We start from the raw sequence: 19,910 nt of genomic DNA on the forward strand, positions 1-19,910 counted from the left end.
CACAACATGAGTAAAAATCCAAAAGGATTCGCTTTCTCATCCTACAGATGTTACTGAAGGGTCCACAGTAAGTATGATAGAAGTGCTGAAACATTTTAATCAGATTATCTGTGCTAGAGAGGCCCAGAAAATAAAAAAATATATATCCTTACTTGAAGGAATTTGACATTCTGACACTTAAAAAATTTGCTGTATCAATATCGCTTTACTGAAGGAATATTTCATTTATCTTCCATTCAAAAAATAATGGAATATATCACTGTGCAAGATTACCCGTTACTTTTATTTCCCTGCTGTGTTCAAGTAGTTCATAAGTAATTGAAATGTGGGAATGAAAGGGTGAATTGCCAGAGTTCTCCCTAAACTTATGGCACAGTTATACAGTGGAGTCTTCCTGCCTTTCCAGGCATTCCAGAAGCAGGCGTTTGTTTTCACTGACCTCACCCACACTGAATACTTGCTGCCAACTAAAATCATTTCAGCAAGATGCAGCACATAAAGTGATTTTAACAATTTTACTTTTCACTGGAAGAGTAATTCCATTTCTGATTACTCCAACACTGCAAAACTCAGCAGAAATTTCAAAGCCTATCAATTAAAGTGCTTTCCAATCAGGCACATTGTTGAGTATGTCCCTTCTCCTCCTTATGCAATAAAATTCAGGCTGCCTGCATTACCTCTGTGCTCTCATTACTTTAATTTCATCTTTAAAAGGAGAATACTGTTTCAAGTAGAGAAGAAAACACTGCAAATATACTTCGTAGGATTCTTTAATAATTACAGAGAAAAGTGTTTAAAAAAGTTGAAATATATCAGTGTTTGGCTGAGCTAGGGATATAAGTGAGAGCATGCCTGCTCTGCTGCTTCAGCAGAGCTCCCTTGGCCTGGGCCTTGGTCCCCAGGAAAATATTTGCTCCATTGAACTGGCACATTTGCTGCATTGCAGTGATGACAGAGGATTACTTAATTGGCAGGAATTATTCTAGGTTCTAGAATGTCAGTTTGTTTAGTGAAAATCAGAACTGAGACTTGAGAGAAAGTTACTGCCACACAGGCTATGTCAGAAACTGAGCAATTCCCACCTTCTGGGTGTTACATATGCTGCCAGCAAAAGTTTGAGTGCTGCATTTCAGGGTGTATCCAGGCTGGCTGTACTCTGGGCACTTCACAGGAGTGGGAATGATGGGCTGCTCTAACAGAGGGGTTGTGCTTTGCTGTTTCTAGTGCTTGAATAAAGTACACACAAATAGACACACACTCTTTTCAGCAGTGTCACTATTGTCACCTGGTACTATTGGGGTTTTTCTGCCTTAGTTTTCCCCATAAAATAAGGAACAGGCTACAGTGTGTGTACCATCTGCAGAACTCTGCAATCCTGCTGTTTCTTCCAGACACGTAATATGCTAGTGTGATAAATCCTTTTAATTTTCTTTAAAGTGTCTTGTAATGGTTTCTGTAACATCAGTAATCCTGCCATTCTGTGCAACAGAACATTTTTTCAAGTAATTAACGTTAGACTGACAAGTGGGTTGAAAAATACTCTTAGACTAGAACAAAAAATGTATTCCAGCCTGCTTTTATGAGTCTCCTTCCTTCATTGAGAATGTAACGGTTTTTATTGCCATTTTTCAACTTCCTTATAATTCCTAATTTTGTTGCAGTGTTTCGGCAAAAGGCCTGTGGAGTGACCAGTGACAACAGCAGGACATACTGCGAGGCCAGGAATCCTGGTACAGAATTTAATTTAGCTCTTTAACTGCCATGATATTTTTCAGTAGAGCTAGCAGAATTTTGCTGTGACTTGATTTTGGGTGATTTAGCATCTGTTTTGTCACCTACGATTTATATCCTTAATGGTATTGCAGCATTGAGAGATCAGATTAAAGAAAGAAGACTAAAAGTTATAGTCTTGTAGGAAAGATTTGTAGAGTGAGAATTACTTTACACTTTTCTTTTTCCCTTCATGATTGTGATTAAAGCCAAGACAAGGAAGGACAGGAGGGCTCAGCTGTGCAGTAATTCCAGCCATGGAAAGATAGAAGTGGGGGGAAGCAATAGTTCTCTCCTGGGTACCCCAAGATGCATGTAAAGTTGATTACTTGTGTCAGTCCAGTTGTTATTTGAGTTGTAGCACATTACAATGTTGCCCCTTTGACCAATCCTTCCTTGCTTGAAATGAAGATACTGGTGCATGATGGAACAGAAAAACTGACCCAAATCATATTGATGGATTAAACTTTTATCCTGGCCACACTCCCCATGCAGTGCAACATGTGCAACAGCCTCACAGAGGGCTCAGAGCCCCCATTCCATGGCTGCTCATGTGTTCTGGATCAGCCATTCCAGTATCAGTATCCTGGGGAGAGGCAGTGCTACACCTCCCTGGAGCAAGCTGTCACTCTGATAACACACATCTCCCTTCAGCTGTGCACTCTGTCATAATCTCCAGGAACACTGGGCTGCAGTGTTTTCTTGTTATTAAATGTATTTAATAATGTATTTCCTTCCTTGGAGGAAGGCAATCTTTTGAAATTTCAAGATGCTTCCTGACCAAATTTTATTCACAACTTTTGAGATATATAATTTATGATGTTGAAGAAGAAAGGGTAAAAAGGTACTGTGGATATTTTACACAGCAACCATTTCCTTTAAAATGTCAGTATTGTAACTGTAGTGCTAGAAGGAAATTATTTTATGAAGCAACACTAATGGAGAATCCATGGACCAGGGCAGTAGTAATGAAACAAATGTTTGGGATGCTGCTCTGCTGCCAAAGAGTAATGGTAGAATCCTCACTGATTTATTGCATTTCTCACTTTGTACATTTTGTTGTAGAAGCACACAGAGGCCACACTGAGACAGTAACTTACAGCACTGTGGTACACAAGATCCCTCCTGAACAGGAAGAACTCATCCACTTGCAGAAACAGGTGAAAAAGGGGGCAATTTCTGTGGATGAAGCCCTTGACAGATTTAAACAGTGGCAGAACAAAATGCAGAGACTACCATCCACTCAACAGGTATGAGTTTGAAATTTGTTCCTTGATAGAAATCTTGTTCAGATGTTCTAAAAGCAAGTTCTTGTGTTTTGGTTCCTACATATGAGGTCAAAAGCAATAATCATGATTTATATGCAAATCAGCTCCCAAGAAGCTTGCTGGTTATGGTTCTGAATCGTCTAGATACACGTTCCCACTGTTGTTTGAGAGGTTTTCTGAGTTTGGTTTAAGTCCAGAGTTAAATGGTGCTGGTCTCCTAAGACTTTTGTTTTAAACTGTTGGGTGATGTGCATCTTTCATGAAACCAGAAACCTTATGTCACCAAACAAACCAAATGTGCTACTGAGCAGTCTCAGCTAACAAAACTTGACTATATCAAGACTGTACATTTACTCTAGCAATTACAAAATATTAATTTACAGCAGGCTTTATGCCTGTCTGAAAGGCTTGAATATACTTAGTGAAATCCAGAATTGTTGGCAGTGCTCTACAGCTCTTTGTATTCAATGTATGGAGTAAATTGAGAGGCACAAAAACTGGATTTACAAAAGCCCACACACTGAGACACTGAAAGAACTGCATCAAAGCTGCAAGTCATGGAGAGGATATTTGTTAATTACTTCTAAAAAGACACATGGAGGAAGAGGTTATGCCCTCATTTTATGAGGTCATGCATTAATAAAAATAATTTCTTGTTGTCCTTTAGGTCATTTAGTAGAAAGAAGAAAAACAAAGCTAGTCTGCTGTTTTTCAGAGTGAAAGAGCTATCAGATGCTGCCAGCAAGGGGAGTGCTCTTTGTATTTGCATCTCTTGAAAATCTGAGCTTTGTCATCACAGTGGAGCACTTAACAGCAAAAGTGCAGGGGCCTGGAACAGTTTGAGGGCCCTTTCCCAAGCTGGGCACCAGCAGCACAGCACTAGGATGCCACCTTCCAAATCCATCTGCAGCCAAGCATGCAGAAGAATTGCTGCTATTGCTCTCAGTCAGGGGCATTTCTTGTGGAGGAAGATCATATCTAATCTGTACCCTGATAGAAGCACCAAGTCTTTTTTTTCTTGGTGAATTATAATATGCCCATATTTCAAGGAAGATTTACTTGGCCTGTTTTCAGTGCTTCAGGAAAAAAGCTGCTTTGTAGTGATGGTTTTTACCCTGCATTGCATGTCTGACTTCTCTTTGGTTTTGCTCCATAGAAAAGTCTTCTTCTTAGTCCTCTATAAACATCGTGAACTGACTTCCCTGCAGTTTTTTGTCCTTCACTTGGATTTTTGAGGAAAAATTGCTTTTTCAAAACAAAACAAAACAACAAGAAAAAAAAACAAAACAAAAAAAAAAAAAAAAAAAAAAAAAAAAAAAAAAAAAAAAAAAAAAACAAGCAGAAAAGAACACCCAATACTCTATAGTTTAATACCACAATCATTTTAACTTACTGCTGGTGGGGATAACTCCACAAGAGTCTTAGGTAAAAATGCTAAAATTAGCATCATAAACATTTTTCAGTCTTTTAAAATTATTTTCCATGAGAGAGATGCCTAGTGTTCAGAATGCTAAAGAATTCAGCTCTGTATAGTGTCTTACTATTTCTACAGCAAGCTTGCATTACAGATTTCTGCTGCTGGTTTTATGCTTTGTTTTTTTGTTTTTTGTTTTTTTTTTTTTTAACTTAAAGGAAAAAGTTCATCACCTGAGATACACCACGATCAGAAACAGACAAGAAAATGAACACCTGAATGGTAAGTTTTACTTTTTCTACCTTTAAGGACTCTGAAGCCTTGAACTGTAAGTTTAGAGCAGAGGTCTGATCCAAACCCTTTTGGATCGGACATTGAATTTGTGATGAACGTATTCTGTATCTGACCACATTTATTTTAGCATAATCAGGCCTTCAGCAGTGTCAAGATTTCATCCCAAAGATGAACTCACTGTGAGTTAATTGGCCAGAAAATTTACCAAGTCTCTGTGGCTCAGCTTTTCTGTAGCCTGTTTCCTACTGCATCATCAGAATTTGGGTAGATGGCTTCTTTAAAACAATTTGCTTGGTGACTTCAATATTTTATTTGCAAATCAGCCATCAATTTGCAAGTTTTTGATAAACTTTCTACTGCTACAGCAGTTTTTATGAGTATTGTGGTCATTGTTTAAAACTGTACCACTGGTAATTTAAGATGCTTTTTTCCCTTTTGGGAGAAAAAAGGGATTTTTGGGATTGCCCTGTGCAGGGTCAGGAGCCAGACTCTATGATGATTGTGGGTGCCTTCCAATTCAGAATATTCTATTACTCTTTGTGACTGAATGTCATCTACAATAGTATAAATGTAATCTATACAATAGTATAAAGTATCTGCTTTTTCTGCAAATGGTTTTCTCTTGCTGTTACAAAAAGAATCTATTAGAGGGTATTGGTTTTAGGCCTTTGATTTCTTGTAAACTTCAGTATATATGCTAAATGGAAAACTGGGGTTTTTTTCACATTGGACTTAGCACCATTTGTATATCTCTATTTTAAATTATCACCTAAATGCATTATTTCCTTACTGCAAGAGAAAAGGTACTGCTTTCATTATTCTCTTAGACAGCACTGTATTTATGTGAACTTGTAAGGTACTGTAATTAATTGAGGGAAATTCCTGCTGGCCCAGCAGCAGTTTTGCAGTCCTGATATTTCGGCTGTAATATCTTCTGTGGCTGGTAGGGAGGCAGTGTCCTGAGCAAGAGCCTTCACAAGGTGCTCAGAGCCTGAGGGTTTGGGATCACTGCAGCTCATGAGAAGACGAGGGTGACTCTTGGGAAGCGTTTGTCTGTAGGGAAGGGTTTCATTTTAAGGCCACAGCAGGAGTCCTGCCTCTGTAGCTGTCCTGCTTCTCCAGAGTTCATTATTGAATCATACCAGCAGAAATGTAATATCAACATCAGAATTGTTAATTTTGTGGAATTATCCAGTAACTCAGATAATGATCACTATATTCCCTTCTGATCCTGACCTCACTGCCCTCTCCTACACTGTCATAGAGCTTGTGATGCATATAAATCAGCAGCTTTGCACTGCAGAAGTGGGAAAAATCATTATGGTCTGTGTCCAACAACAGAAACCAAATATTTCAATGCTTGAAAAAAAGGACTTCCTCTAGAACTGAAAGCATATCAATGGCAAGAGTAAACAAGGATTGCAGAGGGAAGATGTCTGTGTCCAGACATAAATTCTCTGAAACAAAAATGATAATCACCACCTCTCTCCTTTGAAATTCCTAAGGAAAGCAGACCAGAGAGACATTTTGTTTCACATGTCATTTAGAAAAGTGGTATGTGTGAATGTCAGTAGTCCTCAGATTTACTCTAAGAATGCTAGTTTTTACATGTAGATACAGACTCTCCCTGATGTACCTTAAAAACATGGGCCTCCTTCTCTAGACTCCATGTTTGAAATCAGGGTCTTTTTCATAGACAGTTTTTGAAGTCTTGCTTGAGGATTTAAAGAGATCACATCTGAAGTCTGTCAGAAAAAGAATTTGATTTGATTTTAATGAGAAAAGAAAATATCTCCTAGAAACTAGTATGGAACATAATTTTTAGTTTCTTGATAAGTTTGGTCTTGCTTCCACCGTAATTAAGTTATTAATGAGAGTGGCACTCATTTCGGTCTTCCATTATAACATTTGATGCTATCTCAAAGTTCATGTCTCATTTTGTGACAGTTTAGTATGGGACTGAATAATACCCTAAAAAAAAAAACCCAAAAAACTACAAAGCAAAAGGTTCTGCCACTCCACAAAACATTGTTTCAAGAACAACTAAATAAGGCCTAGGGATGTAGAATGTTCATTTGTAGAAAGTACAGGCAGGGACAATGCTTTAGCTCAATCCTGTATAATAAATACCTGGTCTGACATGCAGACATTGATAGCATCTTTTTTTTTTTTTTTCCCAAGATGTTAGCCCACAGACCAAAACCAACAAAAACAAATATCTTAAATAAAATCTCAGGGAACTACATAGAAGATTTCTGAACAAAGGCTCCACTTTTAAATCTGAGTAGCCCAAATTTTTCAGGGTGCACCACCAAAGTACTGAACTAGAAGGAGCCTATTGCCTGTGGGAAACTTTATCTTTGGGCAAGGCTCCTTAAGCTTAGGTAAGGCTGGAGAGTCTTGGGTTTGTGCATGTCCACCAACAGAACAAATGGCAGCAGCTGAGACACTATTTAGGCAAGGATTACTAGACAAATTTCCTTTAAAGTCTTAAAAAAACAACACAGCTTTCATGTGCATCCCACATCCTTACTTCCTAACACATGGGAATATTTCAAAACCTGTGTGATGCCTACCTACATCACTGGGCATTTGAATTATCTATGTGAATCTCAGCCATTTCTGAACATGGAATTTCAAAATCTGCCTACTATTGCAGTTACATTATGGCACCTTGTGTGTCACATCCCACAGATTTAGTCATCCAGCCCCTAAAAATATGTGCAAGCTTGCAGAAACTACATAAGATAGTTTGATTTGCTTGTAGTTAGCTATCCCCTCACAGCTAATCTCTGTAGAACCTTGAACTTGTTTGTTAGGGAGGGAAGTGCCTGGTTCCTCACCAGAACTAGGAATGACTGATGCTCTGGTCTCCAGGCTTGGCATAGCAGCAAGAACTGACTGTTAGGTGTCCCTGCTTCATTGCTAGGTAATGAGCAAGGCAGAGGCCACAGAGGACAATCTATAACTCAGCTGGACTTCAGGAGACAAATACTGCATTAAGCAAATGTTAAGCTTGATTTATTATTATTGGTGGTGGTGTTACTACAACTGTTATTATTTCAATGCCAGCAACTTCTATAACGGTTGAAGGTAGGTCTTGGAAAAATGTTAGATGTTTTAGTAGTCTTCGAATGACAAATATACCCATGGGAAAAATGAGCAATTCAGTCTTTGTTTCATCTGTTCAGTCTTGGCCTCCCTGGCAAGACTAGCAAGGTAAGTGGCCTGCTGTGGAGAGGTCAAAGCTTTTTCCACAGGCTACTCAACTGCAAGCATTTATTTCTGAGTTGTTAAAATCAGTAGGTACTGACACTGAAAATGGCCTTCCTATCAAGAAGAGCAACTTTACTAGCTGTTGCTGTAGACATTTTAATACTGACCAGCTCCTGTAAGGTCCTGTAAGTACCAGGTAATCCACTGCACTAAAGGCATCCTCCACAGAATTTCTTCTGCCACATTTTGATTTCCAAATCTGTAGATGCCCAGTTTGCTGCCAAAGACCAAATCTCTTTCCCATCTTGATCCAAAAAACACCCAGAAGAGCGCTATGCACATTCTACAAACTGGCAGGTTATTGATTACATTTGCTATCCAAAATGTCTGGCTGCATTCCCCAGCCCTCATCAGTGCCTTGTTTTTAGTCCAAGTTGCTAACAGATTGCTTATTCATCAGTTGATGCCTCTCCAGCTTGCAGGTTGTGTCTAAGTAGAGTTCCCTGAAAACTATAAAAACACCTCTTTGTTTGAGGACAACCACCAATTTCTGTTTTCTCTGCCAAGTTGACAGGAAGATGAACAAAGACAGACCCTAATTTTGGAATTTTGGCATTTGGATTCACAGGCACTAAAACTTCTTTAGTCAGCTTAGCAAAGTTGAAATAACATGGGATCCTGAAGCACATACAAGCTTTTGTGTGTTTGGACAGTGAGGAAGTAATAGAAAAGCTGGTTTTTTTTCTCCATGGCTTCAAGAGTACTGCAGTCAGGACTTCTAGTCTTGAAAATACTTACTCGTTGGTAGTTTACAACACTGTCCATTGGACTTTGAAGGAACATCTTTGGCCTGGCTTATTTCCAATTTCTTGAGCTTCACATGATGCTCAAAGTTTAAATCTAGAAAATAACAAAAATCAGTTTCCTGCCTATTTGTCACCAAGTCTGGTCTTCATGAGGCAAGCTCACAGTCCCACTGCTGACAGGAGTTCAAGACAATGAATATCCATGGATATCTCACCTCTCCTAATTGTCACCAAGAGAGACCAGCCTTGCTGTTGGGAGTAAGATTTGTACAAAACCCACCTCATGTCATTCTCCCACGCAACAACTGCTTATTTCTGTGAGTGTCTCTTGCTCCCCTGCTCCCAGTGTTGTCTTCATGTTTGCAGTAAAGCACATAAAGGTGACTCATTGTAGGAATGTGTTTTCTGAATTATTCAACTTTGAAAGATATTTTGCACAAGCTTAACTTATTGATTTCAGTGATTATTGATTGCATCTTTTTCTTTTTAGTCTACAACTAGGAGCCCCCCAGACAAGGAACAGATGCCTAATTACCCGAGGTAAGAGCAGGTATGGAGATGCACACACACATGGAAACAAACACTTGTGGAGGTACTTTCCATCAGAGTGCATTTGTGTAACAGGAGGGTGGAAAACCATCTCAGACAGAGGCTCTGATTTCACAAGAATAAACCATTATCATCACACAGTCTGGTTTGTACTAGAGCTTCTTTTTTATCAGCTATCAACCTATTCTTGTTTAGTGCAGGGCAGATTAGCAAGCAGTGAGGCACTGAGCTCACCTGTGGGTGCAGCTGAGGAGAGTTCCTGCCAGGTATTGCCGCTAAGGCAGGGTATGCACCTAAAAGCTGTATCAAAATCAAGTCCTGCATCCTGATTTCACAAGCAGGATCAAACATACTGAATAAAGTTGAAAACCATAGATACAACACGTTGTATCTGTGTTCAGACTAAACACAAGACCAATGCTCATTTCAGTACTGGGAAGCTTAGAGGTGATGGTACTGTCTCCATAAACAGCAGAATTTTCCAGTGGTGCTAATGAGTTTCTTGGGTTTGGGGCATCTAATGACCTCTGGAATAGCTGAGGGTTTTAATTATTACTGTCTGCTACCTGTGTGCTTCCATTTATGTCTCATTATATTACTATTATAATGATAATATAGTAATAGTAATATAATGATCTTAATATATAAAGATATTGTTATAGCATTAATATTTTTGTTATTATGTAATATTATTAACATTATGAAGTAATATTAGCTCACAGTAGTAAACTGATAAAATTTATTCCTGAAGACAACTGTAATATTAAAGGGTTTGTTAGCCTTTAAAACAAGGCTAAGTTTAGCCTTGTTTTTTTAGCGAAGTTACTGTGATTCAGTTTGCCTCTCCAGCTTTCCCAAGTGAGGGGGGTGCTGTTGTTGTTTTTTTTAAGTGGAAAATGAATTATCTTCAGTGGGGTCTCTTCTACCACCCTATTCTCATGTAAAGGAGAGGGAAGTTGCTTCTTGCAAGAATGTATGTCCCTCTCTCTCATTTCTGGAGCCAACTGCTCACTGGAGTGCAGTGTCCACACCATAAAACAATAGCTACCTCCTCTGCTGCTGCTTATCCTCTGAATCCCTTCCTCACATCCCCCCTCTTCAAAAGTTCTCATAAGAACAAAAAAAAGAATCTTATGGCCTGAGCTGAAAATGAAAAAATATTGCTCCTTCTTCAAGAGGCAGCTTAACTCCTACATGGGCATTCCTAATGGAGCTGTTTCCTGGAGTGGAGATGAAGTCACCTGCACTTAATGAGTAAAAATTTGAATTGAATTTTACAGGCTCTGAGGCTGGACAAAACTATTACAAAAAACTGGATAATATCAGAGATGCTTACAAATTCCAGATTGCTAAAGTAAGATGAATCATGCAAGGGGAGAGGGGGAATTACCCCTGGGATCAGAATAGGTGATTTCTGTCACTTTAAGAAAATAATGATGTGGGAGGGAGATGAAGTAGATGTGGGAGAACTTGCAAATACAGTTTGTCCAGAACATTCAATAAATTCTGTTTGTGAATTATCCACATCAAACTGCAAGGTTCTCCTCCTCTGCAAACTATGGCATCTCCATAGTTTTCTTGCTGTTTTCTATCTTCAGATTAAAAAATAAGTGGTTTCTTTGAACCAAAGACTAATTTCAGGGAGATTTTTGAGTGTTACAAAAAATTGCAGATAAACATTCAAGACCTACCTTTCTATTGCTCATGTTTTAACTCTCCAGACGGTTGAGTTTTCAACTCCAGTGCAAAGTTCTTAGCTAAGAATCACATTTTCCTCACACAAGGTGGGAGGAGGATAAGGCAGTTGATATTCAGCTGGGGGACCTGAAGGAACAGAATGGTTTTGATTCTCTCATACTCATTTCAACAAATACAGTTTGATCTTGTTCTAAACAAACCTGACCTATTGAATAACAGGCATTTTTCATCATTACCTGCAGTGTGACTCTCCAGCCAGCTGCACATCAGTTTCCTCTGCTTGGCATCCCACAGATGTTCCAGCTGTGCCCTGACAGCCTCAGGCTCCAGCCCATCCTACTGTGACACCACCATGGAATCACTGCTGCACTTCCTTGGATCCTCTTGCCAGGGACAGCTCTGGAAGAAGACCAGTATCACTAAAGCAGATTAGCAAGGTTTCTTGTAAAGTCATCACTGTATTTTACACCTTTTTCTTTGCTTTTTCTTTTTCCAAGATGACAGCTGACAATTTATATAAAGATGTATTGCATGCTTTGGTTAATAATTTTTGAAGTCATTTCAGTTTTTCCATTGTGCTTGATAAGTTGTTTAAAAGTAGATTTTATGCACAAAAGAGAAAGATTGTAAAAGGCTATAAAGATTATTAAGTGAAAGTAAATAAAATTTAGCTTTTGCTTTTTGTTGAAACATTTTTATATTAACTCTGTATAAAAATTTGTCTTTCCTAGGAATAATTGTATTTAATCATCAGTTTAAATAATTGTACTCACATGAAAGCTAATTTCTTCAGCCAAACTATGTAAACCAGTACTAATTACCTACTAATGCATTAAAGTGATTCCAAGAATTTGGTTTACAAGGAAATTGTGTTTTGTTTAGTAAGTTGACTAAGGCAAATTACATCCAGAACAAAACCAAATTACTTTCTATGCATTAACTCAGCAACAGTCAAGGAATAAATATGGTTAATGGGTATAATGGTCTGCATTCCCATAGCATTATTGTACAAAATTTATGTGAGCATGCCATGATACAAGAGTATACAAGATGACTTGCCCTATTTCATGCACAAAAACAAGAAAAAAAATCTCCTTAATATAAATACGTTTTCCTCCTGAACTACATGTTACAGTGACACCCAAATTTGGAAGAGGGAAGTGGATTTGAAGTTCAAGCCCTCAAGGCTCCTATTATTTTTCCAATCCCAATAAATTATTGTGCCAAGTGAACTATTAGGAATTAAAAAAAGCCAAAAAAGCCAATGTTCAAATTTTAAAATGGTGACAGAATCTCGAAAGCATATAGGTTTAGACTAATTAAAAATCTATTTTCTATTTTAAATGGGTTGATTAAACATTTTCAGTAAATTATTAGTTCTCTGGGGAAAACCTGCATTTCTGTTAGAAACACTCCCGACAAATACTGCAGATGTATTGTTATGAAGTTGTAAATATTCAGTGACTGCTGTATTAGTGTGGCTTTGTGTACCATACACAAAAAAAAAAGCCCTGAGATGTGTAATGTATTCCAGAGCTGGAAATACAGTAAGTGTCTGGGAACTGAGGGCCATGAGGCTGTCAGGCTTTATAGGGGAAAAGCAGGGATGTTTTAAGACTTACCTGGTTACATGGAAACAGGAGTGGGGAGAATTATTTGGAAATCTAAAGGAATATAAGCTGTTATTTCCCCCTTAAGAGGGCCTTCTTTCTCCCCTCAATAATATTTATATTATATATATATAATTTATATTCTTACAAACCTAGCTAGTCAGTGTATCCCCTGGCAAGCATTCCTGAGCTGACAACATATAGATGGAGAAGTAAATGCAAAAAATGAAAAGGTTCTTCATGTTGGTACCTGCTGTCTTTTCTGCCATTTGTTGCTTGTTTCTGTAGCAGAGGAGATGAAGGGAGGGGGTCAGTCCTCCCAAAGCTCCAGCAGGATCTGGATGCTGTCTGTGCTGCCAGGGGAGAGGCTGTGGCCCAGAGGCTCCTGTGCTCCAGTGAGAGGGCACCTGGGCAGTGCAGAGAGTTGTGGCCAACGGTTAAAAACACAAAACTGGAAATTTGCAGAAATAAAGCACAGACAGTTACATCAAGGAAACAGTATGGTTTTTCCTGGGGAAAAATAGTGTAACAATACAGCAACACTGCCAAACACACAAAGCAGAAGCCTGAGAGTAGCTCCCCTCAGGAAATAGTTCACTCTGTGTGCATACATGTATTTGCATCTCTAATGTGACACTCCACAGTTTCCAGCCCAGGAGAATTTAGGATTACCCATAACAACGCAACTCCTGTTCTCTGCTGCCTCATCCAAGCCCTGCTCTAGGCATCCCAAGCTTTGGGCAGCCCTGTTAACAAAAAGCAAGAGTATTTTCAGCTCTACTACAGCGTGCAGTGCAGTCTCAAAAGGATGCAGGACAGCAATAGGGGAGACATGCAGTTGTCACTTCAATGAAGAAATACTTCTGCTGCACCACAGATTTGCATGGTTCATCACTCTGGTCTCCTCTGACTCTTGATATCATAATGTAGAACATCAAAAACCCAAACCAAACAAAATACCCCCCACCAAAACCCAGATTGACTCTTGCCAGTCTACAAAATCTTCCTGAAAACTGTGTGTCATCCATAAAAATGCAATTTCTATGGTATTAAATTCCACAATGGCTAAGCAACAAGTTGAAAACAGGGCTTTTGTTCATTTGGGTTTTGTTTACACACACAGAATTCCCACCCACCCATACTTTGAGGCAGCCAGCCAAGACCCAGAGGAGAAATGAAGGGATGGATGCCTCTTTTTTCCTTCCCAAAGGGAATTTATTCATCTCAGCGTGGTTAACTATGTTCAAGCTACAAGTAAAATCATTATACTTCTGCAAAAAAAATAGCATCTGTTCCCCACCCCTCTCATATTCAGTATTCACAGTCGGTTTGCTGCTGCAGGATTTCCATTGCTTTCCTCAAGGGGTGCCACTGAACTTCAGACTCATTTCTAAGGGAAGTCCTGAAGTTTTGCTAACCAATGTGCTTCACTAACAGGGAACATCAGCAACTGCCTGTTAGGCAGTGCATGAACAATTAAGTAAATCACAGGAGCCTGAGAGCCTAACTGAGGCAAGATCTCTGCTGTAGGTACTCTAAAATATTAGCTAAAATATTAGTTTCATTTATAAAATATTAGTTTCATTTCATTAGTAAGCTAGGGGATTCAGTGGCCAACCCATCAGCAATAACACCACTCCACACTTCCAGCTGGCAACTTGTGTTCTATTAAACTCGAACCAATAACTCATTGAAAAATAAATACTTTTAACACAGTGGCATCCAAAAGAAAGAAAAGCAATGCAGAGAGACCCACAGTGACTGCAGTTATCAGCAAGTTTGTTGTGCCAGGGGCCCCATTACAGGAGAGGTTTCAGTGAGTCAGCAGTGCTCCAAGATTGCCCGCTTTTGCTGGGGTAGCTCACCTACATCTGGATGTAGCCTGTGGTCCATGAAGGGGTGGCACGGCCTCGCTGGATTTTCACCCTACGAAAAAATACTCATAGAATTTCAACACCCGTGTAAGCTGCAGCAGGCTGAGAATAAATATCAAGTCCTACCTTCATTTCACTAAAGAAGCTGCAATCCGTGCAGGAATGTAAATGGTGCTGAAGAGAGATTTCAGCCTTCACAGGAAACATCTACAGTGAGAAGAGCAGGAGCAAAATGACAAGCGTTGTCCTGGCAGTGCTCGGGGGGCTGTGAATAACAAAGAGGAGGCAGAGCCGTGTAGACTGACTGCTCATCCCCTTCATTTACTGTAACCAGCTTTCTTCCTGACAAACTTCAGAGCCATAATTCAGTAATGCTGGAGTGAGTCATTCCAGAAACAGGCCCCAAGACAAGCCATCAACAGGCAAGGTGGAGGGACACACTCATCCACTCTAGACACACTGGGATGCAGTAGCTGAAATTAAGAACTGCATCAAGAGAGCAGGGAAGAGTTTAATGGAGGCAGAAAGTGGTCCCAGGAAAGCAGCAGTCAGTGTATGCCAGACTCCTAGAACAAGAAATCAGAAGACCTATACCAGCAGCACTGTCAATTCTCAACAGTAATTTCAAAGGCTTGGATCAGCCTCTTCTTACAGAAAAAAAAACAGGAATAAAGCACTCAGGTCTCTCAGCTCAGTTCTGCAAAGACCTTCCATACACACAGAGAGGAGGGGTCCCACAGAGGTGAAGAATCCATTGAGGTGCCCAACACTGTAAAAAACACACACATAAATTGCAATTGTTTGCAGATGCAAGTGACATACAATACTAAAATGTTCACCAGAAAAAGCTTTCTGTTCCCATCTGTTCCCAGAGAATGCGCCTAGTCTGGTTAAATAAACACAAAAAGCAGCATTTTTAATCAGTCAGCATTAAAGTTAATCAGTTGTAATGCTAAAATACCTCATTATGAATCAGTGTTTTCAGTCCTGGCAGAAGACTGACCAGAAGATTTCACCCCAGAGCACTAACCTACGAGGCTTGTTGGCTTACAGCAACTCTTCAGAAAGAAACTCTGGGTCCAGTGTGCTTCAAGGCAAGACACACAGGTCTGACAATTATCTGAAGGACTTTTTCCTGGCATGGATTTGGGTAATTCAGCCACCTTCTCTGGTACTTGCAATACTTTCCTTTGCTAGATTAAGTGCTGCTATCAGAAGTACATAAAGATATAAAGTATAAAGAAGTATATAAAGATATTTATAGATAAAAGATCACCAAGCAGACTTGTTAAACTTTGCTGTAGTTTTTGAGGTTATATTAAGCAGTTTTACCTGCAAGGCGTGGGCTGGCACAGGCCTTTGCTGTGTATTGCACCACAGGAACACCCACATGGCCTCAGGCTGGAGATGAGGATCCCACAGACATCATATAAATTATATACAGCTTAGATTTCAGTCACACTCAGAAAATGAGAGTCAGGCACCACAAGGCAGCAGTAAGTAACTGAACATACAGCTTATGGCAGGTGACCTCATCCCTCTAATTTTTCCATGTTAGTGGGTTTATTTGTCCTTTTCCACCCAAATCTGATATCTGACTAGGCATCAAAATCTAGACAAAAACCTAGACAAGCAAATGCCAGCAGCTGCCAGCCACCAAACAGAGCCCACTTCAGCTGCCACTCTCCCAAGTCATAGTTCTGGCTCACAGCACAAAGGAGGCATGGAGAGACACAGAGGAGATGGAGAGTAGGAAAGGATTAGGCAAGGGGTAAATTGCACCATTACCACAAGAGGGAAGCCTTCATTTAAGTTTAAAACTCCATCACAGACAATACAGTCAAGAACTTACATTAGTTTTCTATTTTAGGGTGGATTCAGTGAATCTATAACCACAGGAAGCAACAAACAAACTTCCTGATGCTGCCTCTACTGATCAATTACCTTTGGAGCCAAGCAAGCTTCCGTACTAAAACAAAATAAAGGAAGAGAAAAAGTATTAAATATTCTAAAAATCACTTTTTCCAGCCCTAACACACTAAAAATTTTGGGATTGATATTACTACACAATGGCACATAGGTACCACAAACTGCAGTGCATATTTTATCTTACACAATTTCCACTGCCTTCCTGTTCAAGAGTTTCAGTCTCACTTAATGGATCAGGCCCAACAGTGATACAAGTGCTCTGGTAAGGAAGAGTGACCAAAAAGTGGTGAGACCAAAACAAGTGAGAAAATTCTATTCATCTCTACAGAGGATTCTTCTCTTCTAAATCCATCGAGTGAGTTTTAAGTTGCCTTTACGCCATACCTGACTGGCCTCAGTTTATTGAGAAGAGGCTAAAATCACCCTAACTCCTGTGGGAAAGGACTGAAGTATTTTTATCTCTCAGTATCAGACACCTGTGGTAATTCCAGAAACAAGAGAAAGAAAGAAGTGGAGGCATTCCTCTCTGATAATTTCATTGAGCATTGTCATATCATTTCTTATTTTCTCCTGCCCACCTAAAACAGCTTTACAAGATGTGATCACACTGTAAAAGGAGTCTGAGGGAAAGATATGTTAGAACACTTCTCAGGCAGGATTATTTATTTTCTGGATACTTTTTGTCAATATTTCCTCCTACGTGAGCTTGAACACTGAACTCAATTGCCATCACTCAGTTATGTGTTCCCTCAATTTTTATGGGTTTGTTTGTTTTGCTCAAGTGTCATTAACCAGATCTTTCATTCTATTTCTGACTGGAGATCTGAACACAGTTCTTATTTATTTTACCAGCCTTACATATTGGATGTCAGATTTGTGCCTAATTGTATGCCTTGCAAGATAAACAGAATTGCACACTGGAGGCATTTCAGAGTGAAAACACTAACTGCTTGCAAAATTAAGCTGAGATCAGGATGCTAACGAAATCAGCTCCCCAGAGCATGGGTCAGCTTCCCAAAAGAGTCCTTGAGAAAGCTACACTTCTGCTGGTGCTTGAAACAGAATTACTTCCTATAGTCCAGTGCTGAAAAAACACAATTTTACCTTGTAAAACTCATAATTTAGAGGTTTTATGATACTGCTGAAGAAAAGCAGAAAATTAACCTGCACAGCCTCTCTGATCACTGTCCAACTGAAGTCAAAGCAAAGTTCTAACAAATTCTGTATTATTACAGCAACCTCCACTTCTCCAAGCTAATTTAAACAGCCCCTTTATGTTTCAGCAAAATACTGGAAAAATTGGTAGTGGAGTTCCTGAGGAAGCACATGGCTTGAATTGCACGTGTAAGAATGTGGGCATATTCTGGGACAGCAACAACAGGGTGAAAATAAACTGTTTTGCCTCGGGGAGACTGGTTTAGTTCACTTACAAGGTTTTTAACTCTGAGCTTACAGAGTAAGCCCCAATGAAGAGCTGTATTAACAGGCAGCTGACAGAAGGCATTTGAGATATCGCTCCATTTTCCACAGAATACCAAATTTACATAAACCAAAACCAAAGTGAACGAGATTAGATAGGGCTGGAACAAGTTCTGCACTACAGGAAAGCATCTAAGTCCCCTAGTTCAAAGGAAGTCACACAACAATAATGTTTGTTTCTCTCCTGCTCAACCTCACTCAAGCACTTTCTGCATCTGCAGGAGCAGCTGAGCCTCGCACGCCCTCCTCCCTCCATTCCCTCCCATCTCAGCTTACTGTATGCCTCGAGGAAGAAAAGCTGAGAGATATCCACCCACATGCTTCTTACGTCTCCCTTCTGCTTGGTTTCCTTCCCAAAGGCCAAAAAGGACAGGCTTTGTCCCCACAGCATGCCAGCCAACCCTTCTGCAACCTCACAGAAATTTCCTTTTTCATTCTTCCTTTAACTTCTGCAAGCCATCTACAGCCAAACCACAACATAGCCCAGAGAGAAATCAGCTCAATGGTGGGAAACACACTTTTTTTTTTTCCTCCCCATGAATAAGTCACAGATAGCATCAAACTGAACAGACTAATGAAACATCCTCATGTCTGTTTTGCTTCACTGACCTAATCTATTTGCTAAACACTTTGGGTTTTAGGATATCAGAAAATCCCATAGTCAGTTGCTTGCTCAGTCTCACACAGCCAAGCTCTCCTTATCTAGCAGCTTTCCATGGAGCATGAAGTTAAGCAAGACTCCCTGCACTCACCACAAAAGCTGCAGTTTATTTATTCAGGAAATTTAAGTACGTTTTTAAGAACACTGGCAACCAGGGCATTTTTCCCATTCCTAAAGGAGGCATAGAAGCAAAAATTTGTCCAAGACAAAACCACATTGTATTCCAACAGCTGGGGGAGTAAAGACCCCTCCATTCTCTTCTTGCTTGTATACCTCATTGTGAAGAACACATTGAAGTGGTGGGTGAGCTGATTCCAAGCCTTCTCTTTCCACCCACAGCTTTTATTGCAGTTGACTCTGCTCAATCATTCATTCATGCTCCCTCAGCCACTCGCCCACATCTATTCCTTGCTGACAGCTCAGCTGCACACACACATTCCCAATTACAGGAATGGCTTCTCTGTTCCAGTGCTGACAGAGCAAGAGAAGCAGTGGGGAGAGAAGGCTCTGGAAGGCCTCAGGATGGACCATCCCCGGTCTGCAGCACACACACAAGTGCCAGTGCTCAAGCTCACTCTTGTAAAGCCGCTGAAGCAGCCTCCAAGAGACTCTTTGCAAGATCAAATTGTTGCTGATTTTAGATGCAGAGGCAGCGCTGTTAACCGCCAGTCATGGAAAGGGGTGTTTTTAAAGGAACTGAAGGCAGGTGAAATTGAAGAGCTTGAAGAGCTTAGCCTTAACAGCCACAGAAAAGCCAGAAAATCTCTCTGTTACAGTCCCTCAGTTTCAGGTAACCCTGCTCATCTTGTCACTGGACACTACTGAAAGCATTTTTCCCCACCCTCTTGACACCCACCCTCGAGATATTTGTATGCATTGATAGGATCCCCTCAGTCTTCTCTTCTCCAGGCTGAGCAAGCCCTGCTCCCTCAGCCTTTCCTCGTAAGAGATGCTCCAATCATGTGATGCTTCAAATTCTAATCAGTCATGTGATGCCTCACATCCTAACAAAGAGTCATTAGTGAAGAAATTCAATACCACAAAAATTTAGGAGAGAAAGCATCATCTTCTACAGACATCATCAGAACTGTGTCACCCAGGCACATCAGGACCGCTCTTTTCTGTCTCATGGTTTTTTAGCAGCATTTTCCCCCTTTTCCCTCAGGGTTCAAGGCAAGCCTCAGGACAGTACAGTTGTGCCTCACACGGCAAAGAATCCAGCCCACCCAGCAGGGAGCCACAAGAACAGTCCTGCTAGGAGTATTTCAAGTTCTCAGGGACCCTCCTGATGAACCCGAGCATTACCAGCACAACACGATGTACGCAATAGCAAAGGAAAGAC

At 40.1% G+C, this 19,910-nt stretch overlaps 1 protein-coding gene across 1 annotated transcript in view; it reads left to right on the forward strand.

Annotated features, from left to right (window-relative positions):
- BANK1 (B cell scaffold protein with ankyrin repeats 1) overlaps positions 1-11,950 on the forward strand; it is a 134,810-nt gene extending 122,860 nt beyond the window's left edge. The window contains exons 12-16 of the mRNA XM_041484250.1: positions 1,662-1,730; positions 2,836-3,020; positions 4,671-4,734; positions 9,259-9,318; positions 11,258-11,950. Of these exons, the coding sequence (XP_041340184.1) occupies positions 1,662-1,730; positions 2,836-3,020; positions 4,671-4,734; positions 9,259-9,269 (329 nt within the window). The 3' untranslated portion in view covers positions 9,270-9,318; positions 11,258-11,950. The remainder of the gene's footprint in view (positions 1-1,661; positions 1,731-2,835; positions 3,021-4,670; positions 4,735-9,258; positions 9,319-11,257) is intronic.
- Positions 11,951-19,910: the final 7,960 nt, after the last annotated feature.

Source organism: Pyrgilauda ruficollis, unplaced genomic scaffold (assembly GCF_017590135.1).
Source record: "Pyrgilauda ruficollis isolate IOZ18807 unplaced genomic scaffold, ASM1759013v1 scaffold65, whole genome shotgun sequence".
Classification (NCBI taxonomy): domain Eukaryota; kingdom Metazoa; phylum Chordata; class Aves; order Passeriformes; family Passeridae; genus Pyrgilauda; species Pyrgilauda ruficollis.